The sequence below is a fragment of the Helobdella robusta genome (assembly GCF_000326865.2).
Source record: "Helobdella robusta unplaced genomic scaffold HELROscaffold_3, whole genome shotgun sequence".
In the NCBI taxonomy this organism is placed as follows: domain Eukaryota; kingdom Metazoa; phylum Annelida; class Clitellata; order Rhynchobdellida; family Glossiphoniidae; genus Helobdella; species Helobdella robusta.
Window position 1 is genome coordinate 4063401 of NW_008704501.1, and position 14836 is coordinate 4078236.

Here is a 14836-nt window from a genome sequence, read left to right on the forward strand (position 1 = left end):
GAGAGAGAGAGAGAGAGAGAGAGAGAGAGAGAGAGAGAGAGAGAGAGAGAGAGAGAGAGAGAGAGAGAGAGAGAGAGAGAGAGAGAGAGAGAGAGAGAGAGAGAGAGAGAGAGAGAGAGAGGGAGGGAGAGAGAGGGAGAGAAAGAGAGAGAGAGAGAGAGAGAGAGAGAAAGAAAGAGGCGTTACAAAACAACCCTACCAAACATCATTGCAATTAAGTAATTTAGTTTCCACAATTTTATCTTTCATGTTGCACACACTAGTCAATGCAATTTAATAAAATTGTATTTAATAAATAAAATTTTTAGCTAATGATTTAAATAGTTGAAAGTTATCTACGAATGAACGCTTGTATTGATTGAAATATTCAATAAATGAATGAATAAATGAATAATTGAATAAATAATTGAATAAATAAATAAATATAAATAATTTTTCTAAAAATTAAAATTATATAAATTATTAATTATATTAAATTGATTAAATAGAAAAAATAAAATGAGATGATGATGATGAAGATGGCAATAATAATGAGGTTAATGATGTTGCCATCATATACATATATACTTATTAAATAACTATAGCACTCTGATAAAACTTAGCACAGTAACAATGAAAATATAATGATGACCACGGTGACCAATGGTTAAAGGTTAAACATGAAAAAATTGTAATACACATGTACGCGATGATGACGAGTCTTAAATATTTTATTCATCTCATTATCCAACACAACTTGAACAAATGATAATCGGACAATTCGAGCAAATATTTATCAGGAATATTTGTTCAACAACTCAAATGTATGATTAATAATATTGATAAAAATTAAAACTGCTCCCACTTATATAAGTGATATGAGATAAAAATTTATTTGATGTATATTAACGAATAAAATATGTCATGGTAAAACCTGAAACCAAATTGAAACACCAGCTTGCTGCAGATAACAACAACAGCACAAAACAACAACAACAACACACAACTGAACACCAACAACACACACCAGAAACACACAAACCAACACGTAACATCAACAACAACACACAACTGAACACCAACAACACACACCAGAAACACACAAACCAACACGTAACATCAACAACAACACACAACTGTACACCAACAACACATACCAAAAACACACAACATCAACATGTAACAACAACAACACACCAGCAATACATGACATCAACATGTAACTGCATCTTTCTTTAGACCTGCTGAATCGCTCATCCAAGTACATTACTCAAACCGTTTTTACACCTATAAGCGGATATAACATGTTTCATCCATTTTTCCATATCTCTATAGGACATTCACCTCTGTTCATAATTTTATTCTTCGTTTGATCATCTACTCATAAATAAATATTTTTTTATTATTTCAATGTTTTATTCATTCAAAAATCTCTCCACCCAATCAAAGGTTCCATTTTAATTATAGTACTAATTTTCTTCTATTAATTATTTTGTCATATATATTACTTTTGCCATCATCATAATTATCGCCATCATCATCATTACCATCACCATCAACGTCATCATCTTCATCATCATCATCATCGTCGTCATCATCATCGTCGTCATCATCATCATCATCATTATCATCATCGATGTTTTTCTGTTTCGCACCAATCAGGGAGTCATTATTTTAATTCATTCGAAATCTTTTTTTCATTCATCATCACAATAATCTCCAAAATTATTACCTTATCATTATAATCGCTTTCAATCAACATCATCATCAGAGTCATCCTCATACACACACACCACACACACACACACACACACACACACACACACACACACACACACATACACACATACACACACACACACACACACACACACATATATATATATATATATGTATATATATATATATATATATATATATATATATTTCGTCCTGATTATAAATTCTGCATATAATACGTGAGAAAGTATTATGCATATCATATATATGTATATATTATATATGAAATATATTATAAAATATACATATATATATATATAATGACACATATATTATATACAAACACTTGTTATACAGTTTTGTTGTGATGTTATTCATGATGTCAGGTTATGCAATGACGTGATGTTATTGGGTAGTAAGGCGGTGCTCTGTATTCAAATTACACAATTTGCCGTTTGTACGGTGGAATTCCTGATAATAATGCACTCTAGACAAATTGATAAAATTATAGAAACACACACACACACACACATACACACACAAACGCACAAACATATATATATATATATATGTGTGTGTGTGTATATATATATATATATGTGTGTGTGTGTGTGTGTGTGAACAATAGAGAACGTATAAATAAGAAGACTATGTTATCGGGTCTGGATGAATTAGTTTAGCTGTAATTGTGTGTAAAAGTTTGATCGGCACTGTATATGTAAGTATATATGTATGTGTGTGTGTGTATGAGTGTGTGTATGTGTGTGTGTGTGTGTGTATGAGTGTGAGTATGTGTGTGTGTGTATGAATGTGTGTATATATATGTGTGTGTGTGTGTGTGTGTGTGGTGTGTGTGTGTGTGTGTGTGTGTGTGTGTGTGTGTGTAGGGATTGTTTCATAAGTATAATTTTTTTTAAATTTCATCATCGTTACAAATTTTGTTGTTTGAACATTGAAATTTTTATAAAATTAATTTTTTCTAAATAATTATTTTATTTAAAATTCAATTTATTTTCCAATTTGAGGCCATTCAAAAACAAACAAAAACAACACACTAAACAAGCAGTTCGTCATCATCGTCGTCATCACCATCAACATATCGATGGGATACTCTTATTTTAAAATATTAAATTTTTAGATTAGCGACATACTATTGCAAAAACAATCCTACTTTGAAAACTCTGTTATATTAAATTAACCAACTCTTGTAAGAAGTTGATCGGATACATCGGCAAAAAATTATCTGAAATAACGACAAATATACACCATACAAATAATAGTAAAAAAAACTTCAAAAAACAACAAAATTGTGCTCAACAACAAAAACGGTGTCACCATCTACATCTGCATTGCTATAAGAGGCAACAACAAAAATAAAGTTGTTATCATCATCATCAAGAGCAGCAACGACAACAACAGCAACACAGCGATATTGTTGAAAAAACAAGGCGATATCAGTAACACCAAATTCAACAACATCAACAACAGCAACAACAACAGCAAAAGCAACATAATGTCATCAGGAAAACGACCCAACAACCCAAAATTGAAACGAAACAACAACAACCACAAACACAACGACAACGACGACCGCATTAGCTACAACCACAGCAACAACCACAGCAACAACATCAACAGAAGCAACAAAATAACGTATAAAGTTTTGTTGCTGGGTGATTCGGGTGTCGGCAAGACATCTATCATGAAGTCTCTTACTGGATCACCCTTCAGCTACAACATGCTCTCAACTGTCGGTAAGTATGCACGCACGCACACGCACACAAACACACAGGCACACACACAAACACACATGTACACGCAATTAATTTCAGAAATTTGCCCATTGTGAAGTTTATGATAGCCATTACATTACACATTTCAAAAGTATTTTAAAACGAATTCTTGACTTTATCTTAATAGCACTAAGTTTGACGCTTGAGACAAGTAGATAGATACATATTTATTAACTTTAATAATTAATTAATTAATTCATTCATTATTTTATTGATTAATTAATTACTAATAGAAGTAGGAAAACAATGAAATGTATATTCTTTATAATTTTATTTCATTTAACTTATTAACTTAATTTTTCGCCGCGTTTAATACCAATGTATTATTTTAACAAGTTTAAACGTATTATACACGTATCTACAATGTATATATATGTGTGTACGACAGACAGATAGAACATAATATAGCCATTATAACACACACACATACACACACATACACACACACACACACACACCATATGCACATGCACACACACGCGCGCGCGCACTTCCACATATGCAAATCTAACAGCGGACAATTATTCAGCAATTTATTCAGATGACACATAAAATTCTTTATCGAAGTTATATGTGGGTAAGCAAGCATCAGAGAAACTATTAAACAGAAACTATATGTAAAGCCGCTATTCATCCGAATACATAATACACAAACAAACAGACAGACGATGCACAAACACAAACACGTTAAGACAAACACATGTGTGTGTATGTATGTGTGCGTGTGTGTGTGTTATGTGTGTGTTAATGTGTTTATGAAAACTGATAAAAGATATTTGGGTGGCTGGTTGGCTGAATAAACAATAATTCAATCCTGCTGTAAACGAATGCTTAAACTACGAACACATCAAGTTTATCATTCGAGATATGTCGTACTTTTTGTATTTTTTTGTCATGTCTTTAACTGGAGTAAAGATTTCACATAACAGTAACGATGTTGTGATGATGTGCCTCTGGTGTTTGTCGTGTTTCATGGTACTGGTAGATTTCGGATCTGACCTCGAAGAAACTGCAGACGGTTGTTTAAATGAGACACTTTTTTATGGAATAATAAGGAGGAAAGAATCTCACGGATGGTGGTGTGATGTTGAATCAAATTCATTCATCAATCTATTCAAAAAAGATTTTTGTAGAATGTTTCCTTATAAAAACAAACCGGGTCATTCCATAGACAGATAGATACATAGATAGACATTTTGATAGACAAATAGATAGTCAAATGAATAGATAGATAGATAGATGAATTGATAGACAGAAGATAGATATATCGAAAGAGATCTACTATAAAAGAAAAACAGGGCGTTCCTTTCATAGAATAGAATGAAATGAGCCAAGCCCGTTTCAGATTGCAAAGTTGTTATGAAAAGATAATTATTTAATAAAAACATACCTCTAATAACTTAACATATGTGTAAAATCGCTAGTATTCGTTGTCTCCACTCTTAGGAATCCCGCCAAATTAGGATGATGACATTGTGAAATAAAAAAGTGAAGGCTTGTGTTTTTCGTACTAACTTTTTTTTCTATTTTAAAATGAAACCATCAAATGGTTTCTTGATAAGAAAGAATCATTGATGTTTGGATGCAGGTTCGTCAAATAGGATTGGCTGGCGGAGAACGTATTAATTACAAATGTCTTCTTGGCTTCGAAAGAAAAAACAACATTAATTGATGTCATGGGCTTCTTACATGAAAAAACATCAATTAAAAACATTGCTAAGAGGATTGAGTTGATGACGACGACGATGATGTTGAAGAAAACTAAGATGGCGATGAAACAAATATCTACCATGAATCACAAACGATGGATGATCTTTTTATATGATATGAAGTCTATCATTTTGTTCAATGCAAGTTGAAGCAGACATTTTCAGATGAAAACTGTTCAAATTCGTCTTAATTTCAAATCAACTATCCACTTTCTTTTTTCATGTGAATACTTTGAAAATTTATAATAACAATAACAATAAAATATTTAGTATTTTTATTTAATTAAAATGCACTTGGAGAAAAAATAAAAAAAAATTAATTTAATTGAAGCGATGGATTATTTTAACAAGCAAAAAATATTTAAACTTGTTTTTATAATTTAATTATTCTGTCTGTGTGTTTGTGTATGTGTGTTTGTGCGTGCGTGTGTGCGTGTGTATGCGTGTGTTTGTGTGTGTATGTGTAGTGTATTTTTGGTATGTGTGTGTGTGTGTGTGTGTGTGTGTGTGTGTGTGTGTGTGTGTGTGTGTGTTGTGTTTCTCACAGCTACAGCTGACATTCACAACTAAACAATTTTGGAACTCATGACGACTTCTTATCTTGGCTAATAGAAACATGATGTCAATATTTTTCTAGCTAAATAATTTATTTCAAAAATATCCAAAAATTTGAAAGTTTTAAATTTGTGGCGTTATCTTGTTTGTTATCTCCGATGATAATAATTTACCGAATGAAAATAGCTCGCTGCAGTTTTGTTGGTTTTAATTGATTTTTGATTTGAGAAACGATTCATTGATGAATGTTTTTGTTTCTATTGTTTAGTAATTTAAACATGGGACCATCAACAACAACATGCTGAGGCGTGATGGCCTAGCGGTTAAGGTCGCCAGGTGCTGTTTCGTAGTGACCGGGTTCGAATATGACAAGAAGATTTCCGTATATAACATACTTCGTGTGCGATGCGTCTTTTTTTGTGCGTTGTTAATTTTTCTGACCCTGGGAAGAGTGTGATAGACCTTTAACCTTTAACGTTTAGTGATTTTTATAATTATCAATTTTGTTTAACATTCACTCTAAATTCTACAAACTTGAAGTTGTTAATTATTATGAAATGAAAACAGAGTAAAACAGATAAAAAATAATTTTTAATAAGATTAATATTAATAGCAGCAACATCAAAAGTGAGTTATATTGAAATGTATGGACTGACTGATTGCTGAAGCGTCATTTGATATTGTTAATTTGGAGATAAATCTGTAATTAGAGATGCAATCATAAATAATTAACAAATCTAACAGAGAGAGAGAGAGAGAGAGAGAGAGAGAGAGAGAGAGAGAGAGAGAGAGAGAGAGAGAGAGAAAGAGAGAGAGAGAAGAGAGAGAGAGAGAGAGAGAGAGAGAAGAGAGAGAGAGAGAGAAAGAGAGACAGTATAAACTTAATTATTCTTAATAACTAGTTTTAACTAAATTAATTAATTGAATGAAATTATTCATCTAATATTTTTACCAAACGCTGGCTAAGTGTACAAACAAACGAACGAACAAACGAACAAAAAAAAACGAACAAACAGATAATTTATTGGTGACTAACTGATTGAGTGATTGATTGATTGATTAAATGAATGACTAAAAAATTACGAAAATAAAACTGAAAAAATAAAAACTACTTCACAGGAATTGACTTTGTGAAGATGGCGTTCGAAGTCGACGGAGCCCAAGTGACTCTACAGATTTGGTTAGAAGACTTTTCTGCCAATCTTCACCCCACTATTAACAGTAACGAAACAAATGACCTTATCTCCCAGGACTTCACAAATTCCAAACATTACCATCGTAGCCAATTACGACATCATCAACAGCCGAGAGTTTAATGGCTAGGGGATAGTAGTTAGTTTAGATGGTACGCAGCATCACATCATGTTTTTAGATTAGATAAGAACAATTATAGAGCAGAGCTACGTTTATTTGGGCTTGTAAATGAAATTAAATTAATGTCCTACTGGGTGTGTTAAGTGGTTATCTTGAAAAATAAATAACTCGACGTCGGGTTTCAAATATTTTTTTTTTAATTTTACACACACGCACACACACACACACACACACACACACACACACACACACACACACACACACACACACACACACTCACACACAAACTATAATGTAACGTGATACGAAAAAAAATTTAATTTCAAAATTTTAAAAATTAAAAATATTTTTTTGTAGATCGATTTATATTTTATATTCATTCAAACGTCAATTTTTGAAATTTAGTTCAAAAAATGTTCAGCGTCGTTTGATTTTCAAATATTCGTTGCTACCTTCATTCTCGTACGTCTTGGCTGAACAAGATCAATTGCTGCAAGTTACCAAAATAGAAGTTTATAGATACATTGAACTTTGAAAAAAAACCCTTTTTTTTCTCAAATCCATAGTTATTAGATAGAAAGTTCTAAATTGAAGGATTGAAAAAATTGGAATTTTATATTCTTCTTCAAAAATATATACTACATTTTTGTTACCAGTTAGCTACGCACCTGAAATCAATCATTCTCTACCGAGTCGTTAATGTTCACCCAAATGTAATTTATCCATCTATCCACTCAGACTTCCATTTATTCATTCATCCATCCATCTATCCATCCATCCATCCATTCATACATACATCCATACATCCATTCATGTATTTATTCATATGTGCATTCATCCATTCATTTATTCATTCATTCCTCCATCCATTCATTCAATCATTCATCCAGGGACACAGCGGGACAAGAGAGATTTCGAAGCATATCCCGGTCTTACTACAGAGACACAAAGGCAAATAATCCTTGCAATTCATTCATTCATTCATTTATTCATTCATTCATTCACTCACTCACTCGTTCATTCATTCACCCATTGCACACATCATTTTACTTACTCGCAATGTCACCATTATTGTCATCATTGCCTCTTATTGATATGGTCATATGAGCTAAGCATTCGTCTAGAGTTTAGACTCTAGACCTAGCAGAATGATTTTATTTTTAGTACTGTTGTAATAATCTATATAGACATCAGTCAACATGACCATCATCACAGTCTACATCATTATCATTTATTTTCAGCCAATTTTTCATTCAGATTTTTTACCTTTCCAATTGAAAAAAGACAGTTGCCTTGTGATTAAATTAATTAAAATTAAATTTTTCAAAATCGTTTTTGTATTAAGTTCGGTGGCAGAAGTTTGTTTGCTTGACCACAATCCCCAATCAAATTGCGACTTACCATTTACGCTAAAAAGTTATTCACCGTACAGGTGTATATAAATTTTGTACACTTTGCGAAAGTTATTGTATCATTGCACGTCGACACCAGCATATCTATATTTCAATTAACTTCTACGACATTATCATGTCATCATCGTCGTCACATCACATTATCACATCACTACATTATCACATCATCACATTATCACATCACCACATTATCACATCACCACATTATCACATTATCGTATCATTTCCACAGGGTTTGATCCTCGTGTATGATACCACCAACAAGGAGACGTTTGAGACTTTGGACTACTGGATGAACTCCATCGAATCAGTCTGTTCAACTTTTTTGATTGTTTATTGTTTTACGTATTATCGTTGCGTATAAAACTAAAGCAATATGATAACATTCAGCCAGTGTGGTCTAGGTTAGACAACAAACACCCAAGACCTAAAAAACTCTGTAAACAAAACTTGGATAAACATCGCTAAGCATCATCAACAAACTTTCACAACAAACAAACAAACAAACAACAACAAACAGGCACAACTCACTAACAACTGACCACATCAACATGAACAGATCTTCGACAAAGACTGCAAAGAGCCAGTGCCAGTTGTCATGGTCGGTAACAAAATGGACCTCGCTGGCAAGAGGCAAGTTTCATACCAAGATGGGCGAAAGGTTTGTAACATTTTAATTTTTTTTTATTATCGTTTTTATTATTTTTCAGTTTGGTTGTTTTTTTTTGGTTTGTGTAGTTAGAATTGTAAATGGTTCTGTTTATCTTCACTGATGTTGTTTCGCTATGGAAACAAAACAAAAGTTATTCACACTTAATGACTTTCTGTACAAAATCGTTTCAAAAATCTTCCCGTTGACAAACATTCAATGACAAATCACACCGGAAAAATTTTTTAAATTTTAAAAAACACTTTTTTCAAATGGCGTTAAATATATAACTGAGTTTAACTAACATAAAAAACTATTTTTTAAAAATTCATAATAACCTCCAAAAACTCATCTTGACTATGATGTTACATATATTCCATAACTTCGTTTTAACATTACCATCAGAATATAAATCAAAGACGTCTTTCTGATCTCAATAAATTTGATCTCTGCAAATCATCATCCATTACATTCCATCAGGCACACGTACACACCACACACAAACAAACACACGCACACATACACACTCACAAACACACATATACACACTCACAAACACACACACACTCACAATTCATTATGCGAAACTTAAACTAAGCCTAGTTTATCCTGACATCGAGATAGGCAGAATTTAAAGAACCACCGGTACGTACGTACAAATGTTTCAAAAGTGATTCATTTCACTAGTTTCTAATTAAAAATTTAATTAATATATGCTAATTTGATTTAACATATTTGCATATATAAATATTTATGTGATGCTGTGTGTATATTCATGTGGAAATAATTTGCATCAGTTGTTTATGAGTGTTATCGAAACAAGATTAAAGGGCGTCTCAATAGAAGGGAAATATCAGAACAAATCTACATCATCTTACTACTACCGTTACACATGCATACGTGTTCCTATACAAACATATTAACTATATGTACATGTTTGTATACATACATGCATTTATAAAGAATACATGTTTATAAAAATGTTTATATCTGTACACACATACGTGTACGTGTTTGTAGAGTCTTTTCATCTTCAAGGGTTCTACCAAAAATGTTTCGGCATGATGTTGTTGTGGGTTTGTGAGTGTCTGTATGTTGAAAGAGTTCTTGGGTTAGAGCATTACTCAGCAAGTATACAATATGTATTTCTTACTTCAAACGTTTCTAAATAAGCAAACAAATGAATGAACGAACGAACGAATGAACGAATGAATGAATGAATGAACGAACGAATGAATGAACGAAGAACGAATGAATGACGGATGAATAACACGCAGTTATCAGAGCGAAACTTCATGGCGGGTTTCATGGAGACGAGCGCAAAGGACGGGACGAACATAAGAGACTGCTTCCAACTTCTAGCTGAGAACATCGTCGATACTTACGATCGCAACATGGTTCGAAAGTTATTTATAAAATAATTATTCCAAAGCAATAAATTTAATTTGAAATTAATTAAAATCAACTAGTAAGTGTTATTTATTTTAAGCCATTAAATTTGATGTTTACTTGTTATTTACAATAATTAATTACCAAAACGAAACGTGAAGATGGATATGTACCGCCTGTCGCAGGCCATCGACACAATCAAGCGATCGGTCGACTACCCAGCAGCCACTGAAGATGTGGTAGCCGCCCCAACCACATTAACCACAAACCCCCATCGCGCTGATGACAAAAAGAAGTCAAGTGATGAAAAATTTCACAAAACAAATAAAAGAGAAAAGCACAAATTGATAAGAACGAAAGATAAAAAATCGAAGACCATAAAACTAAAATCATTTGGGATGTCAAAGACATCCGGTTGCCAATGTATCCATTAATAAATATTCTATTGACTTTGTTTTAGCTGTGCCTTCATTTTTAATTCTTTGTTTGTTTTTTAAACTACTTAAAATTTTTTAAACCGAAAATTGATTTACATTTTTTCGAAATTATTGTAAATAAATTATTTGTTAAACTATTTAGTTCAATTTTATTCAATTTTTATTGAGGTATTTTGTACTTCACAGTTAATCTTTTGTATCGTTTCAAGTACAAATGCAATCGTCAACTCATCAAGTCATATAGATTCTTTAAAAATGAAATGAGGATGTTTTGAACAACGATCTAGTCATTCATTCTTTTTATATGTAATTTAATGATTAAAATTAAATAATTAATTTTTTTTTATTTCGTATTTATAATCATTGTCTATTTTCGTCCATTCATTTGTTTTGAAGACTTTTTAATCTTTTGAAGACTTTTTAATACATAAAATCTTCATCTATTTAGAGTGTTTCTAAACATTTCTTCAATTTATTAAAAAAACTATTGTTAATAAGTTTTAATTAGTTAAAAATAACTTGTAAAAAGTATTGATATGAAGTATTTTTATGGATATGTTTGTAAATTTTATTCGCTAGGACGTTGAAAAATGTCTATTGTATGTTTCATATGAAATAAAGAACAACAGTTTCAAAACCTGTTTTGTAGAGTTATATATTTTGAGATATTTTTTATAATTTTAAAAGTTTAACAACAAATTTATTCCTTACTTTTTAAATCAATCTCAGACAAGCAAACCACAATAAAACGAGCATGTGTAATGTACGTAATCCCGTTAAAACCAGGTCGAAACAATTTTGAGTGTTGTTGAAACGTTGCTTGCTAATCAATATGTCGTTAAAACGGTGTTAGTTGATCAATAACAGACTTCCGTTCATTTAAAAATCACCATTTAACATCTATAGCAATCATTTAAAAAATATAGCGTCTGAACGAATAAATAATTATATCCCTAAAAAAATGGATCATTTATTCGAGTTCAGACTTCGTTCGAATGATAAAAATAAGAATTGAAGTTTAAAGTTTGCTAAAAAGCCTCAGACGTTTATGCGAAGATTATTGTTGTCAATTATCATAATTCTCACTGTAATTATCATCATCCATCTTGTAAATGTTGTCATGAACATCGTATTTATCAGAAACATCATCATCATCATCGCCACGACCCGTCAAATGACATCATCATCATCCCACATGCCTTCACGATCCGTCAAACGACATCATCATCATCTAACAAACTCTTAGATTGGCTTGCGGTAACACATCCATTATTGCCGGTGACGTCATTATCATCCACGTTTCTGATTGGCTGGAAGGCGTAGGGCAGTTTGTTTTTTACTTTCAGATAGGAGTACACCGCGGCATAAATGAGGATGGTGATGACGATAGAGAGGATGATGTGGAAGCCGAATGAGGCGACGATGGCATGTACGTTGCGATCGTCCAGCTGGTTCCAACGGGGGTTTAATGAACTGCCTGGATGCGATTGATTGTGCTGTGTGCGGCTATGTAAATAGTGTTGCAAAATAAATTCTATTGTACGTATGTACAATAGAATTTCAAAATAAATTCTATTGTACGTATGTACAATAGAATTTATTTTGCAATATCTTATAATCAATATTTCTGTGTATAAACTAGAGGACAGCCTTGAAACATGATTAAAAATTAAATGTGTCAAATATATCAAGTTGTCGTCGAAGTTGTTACGTGACTGCTGTCATGGAATTAAATTTTTATTTCATTTACTCTTTGTCGTGAGACTTATGAAACAACAACCCCAGTCTAACATTATAGCAGAGGTTTAGTTCAACAATTATAATTTATAACGAAATCTGTTGAAAATCTGTTTTCAGACTCAACAAATTTCAAAATAATGTTAAAGTAAAATGATTTTAAAATGGTTAACAAAGAGGTGGAATTCCAAAAACCACGCAAACGCTCATTGTTAAATTTTAAAAAATGCGCGATAATGTTATTCAGATGTTAAAAAAATAGCAGTACACCATTTTGATTGTTTGATGATGGTTGATTGGCTGGCTGGTTGCTTGGTGATGATTGATTGGCTGGCTGGTTGCTTGGTGATGGTTGACTAGCTGGCTAGTTGTTTGGTAATAATTTATAAGTAATTTTGTATAAATTTATTTTCAAAATGGAAATAAAAAAAACAGACCAGGTAATGGGTATGGCAAGTACATGACGAAGGAAGCTTGGATGAGCCAGGTACCAAGCAACATCACTGCAATGCACCTCAGCACTGATATCTTTATTTGTGTTGCATATTTTTATCAATTATAATAAAATAATTTGAATAATTATTTCAGAAACTATTATATAATATTAAAAAATGATTGCAACGACAATACAACATCTAACAGAAGCGATTCAAATCTTTAAATTATCTCAATTCACAAGCAAAAGCAAAGAAAGAAAAGATGGAGAACCTGGATGAAGCATGGAAAGAGCATTTCAACGAGAGCGAGGAGACTGACGATGTACATGATGGGGATGGGGAGGACGTGGATGGCTGTCTCCAGCATTGCTTTGTCGTGCATGTGTGCGTGAAAAGAGAATGAATATCCAAACCTGGTCCGTGTGATGTCGTGCAAAGAGGTCACTATAAATTTATGTGCATTGCTGTCATTGATATCATCATTACTGTGATTATCGTCTGCTAACAACAGTAGCGAAACGGCAGAATTGTCGAATGTGTTCATCTGAGCCGCCAATTTTACGAAACTTTAGCACGCAAACACAAAAATAAATAAAAATAACCATTTTTAAAGATTTTTTTTGTTTGTTTTACAATGAGCTATAAACGACATCAATACGTCAACGGTAGAGAAACTACGGTAACATCAACGCATCACACACACACACACCACACACACACACGCACACACACACACACACACACACGCACACAAAACTAAAAATTGAAACCAGAAAAAAGCGAGGGAGGCGCTGATGTAATCTGCCCCCTTGAAGAGTGGCAGGCGGTAGGACATGAGGATGTCGATGATGCCGTGCGTAATGAAAATCGTGTAGATGGACATGTGCTGCATCTGTGCCACCTTCAAGAAGTTCCCTTCTTCGTCCAAAAACTTCACCCCCTCAGAAAATATTTCACCAATCAAACCTGGATGTTGTTGTGTGTGTGTGAATGTGGTTTGAGAACGAACATGATTGTCGTTTTTGTTTGCATGACGCAACTACGTGTTTGTTGTTCAGTACATAATTTGTTTTGAAATAATCTTGAGAAGAGAAACTGTTGTTCATGTTGGACAATAATATCATTGTTGTTTAATGCTGCTACTGCTTCTACTATGTATGCCAGTAAGATAAAATTTCATCATTTTCGACTGCAGTGTGTCTCGATAATATTTTAATACACCATTGAGTGAAATATTATTCAATAAATACTACTTAGCAACGTCAAGTTGAATGGCTGTAATTGAGCAATTAATCAAATGTTATCAAAATTCACGTACAACTGCAAACATCTCAATAAACATGTATCACTCGAGAGCTCTCTCACACATGCACACACATGCACACAGAGTATGCATGTGGTGAATGACTCTAATCAGGTAGAAAGTTCGGTGGCGTTCAACGACCCGACTGATATGAAGCAGCAAGCACATACACACGTGCACGTTGGCAAACAATCATATCGTCTTATTTATGAAAAGTTAATTACCTATCTACCTTCATCATCAACAACAACATCTACAACATCAACAACAACAATATCAACAACAACAACGACAAAAACAACGACGATGATCACAACCAACAACAGCAGTAACAACTGCGATTATATCTAAAAAACATAATAATAATAAGTATATAAAGAAGATGAAGAAGAAGAAGAAGAAG

The 14836-nt window shown here is 32.7% G+C and overlaps 2 protein-coding genes across 2 annotated transcripts; one reads left to right on the forward strand and one right to left on the reverse strand.

Annotated features, from left to right (window-relative positions):
* Window positions 1–3105: 3105 nt before the first annotated feature.
* On the forward strand, window positions 3106–11587 carry HELRODRAFT_188605 (hypothetical protein). Its single transcript, XM_009021328.1, has 7 exons — window positions 3106–3452; window positions 6875–6935; window positions 7475–7565; window positions 8714–8791; window positions 9041–9142; window positions 10408–10527; window positions 10681–11587. Exons 1-7 carry the CDS (start codon window positions 3212–3214, stop codon window positions 10951–10953), a joined length of 966 nt encoding a protein of 321 aa, XP_009019576.1. The 5' UTR covers window positions 3106–3211; the 3' UTR covers window positions 10954–11587.
* Window positions 11588–11590: 3 nt separating this feature from the next.
* On the reverse strand, window positions 11591–14236 carry HELRODRAFT_188606 (hypothetical protein; the record flags this gene model as incomplete). Its single annotated transcript, XM_009021329.1, has 5 exons — window positions 11591–12433; window positions 13131–13221; window positions 13402–13543; window positions 13901–14096; window positions 14227–14236. The coding sequence occupies 5 exons, from the start codon at window positions 14234–14236 to the stop codon at window positions 12168–12170; spliced, it is 705 nt and encodes a 234-aa protein (XP_009019577.1). The 3' UTR covers window positions 11591–12167.
* Between the last annotated feature and the right edge of the window lie 600 nt (window positions 14237–14836).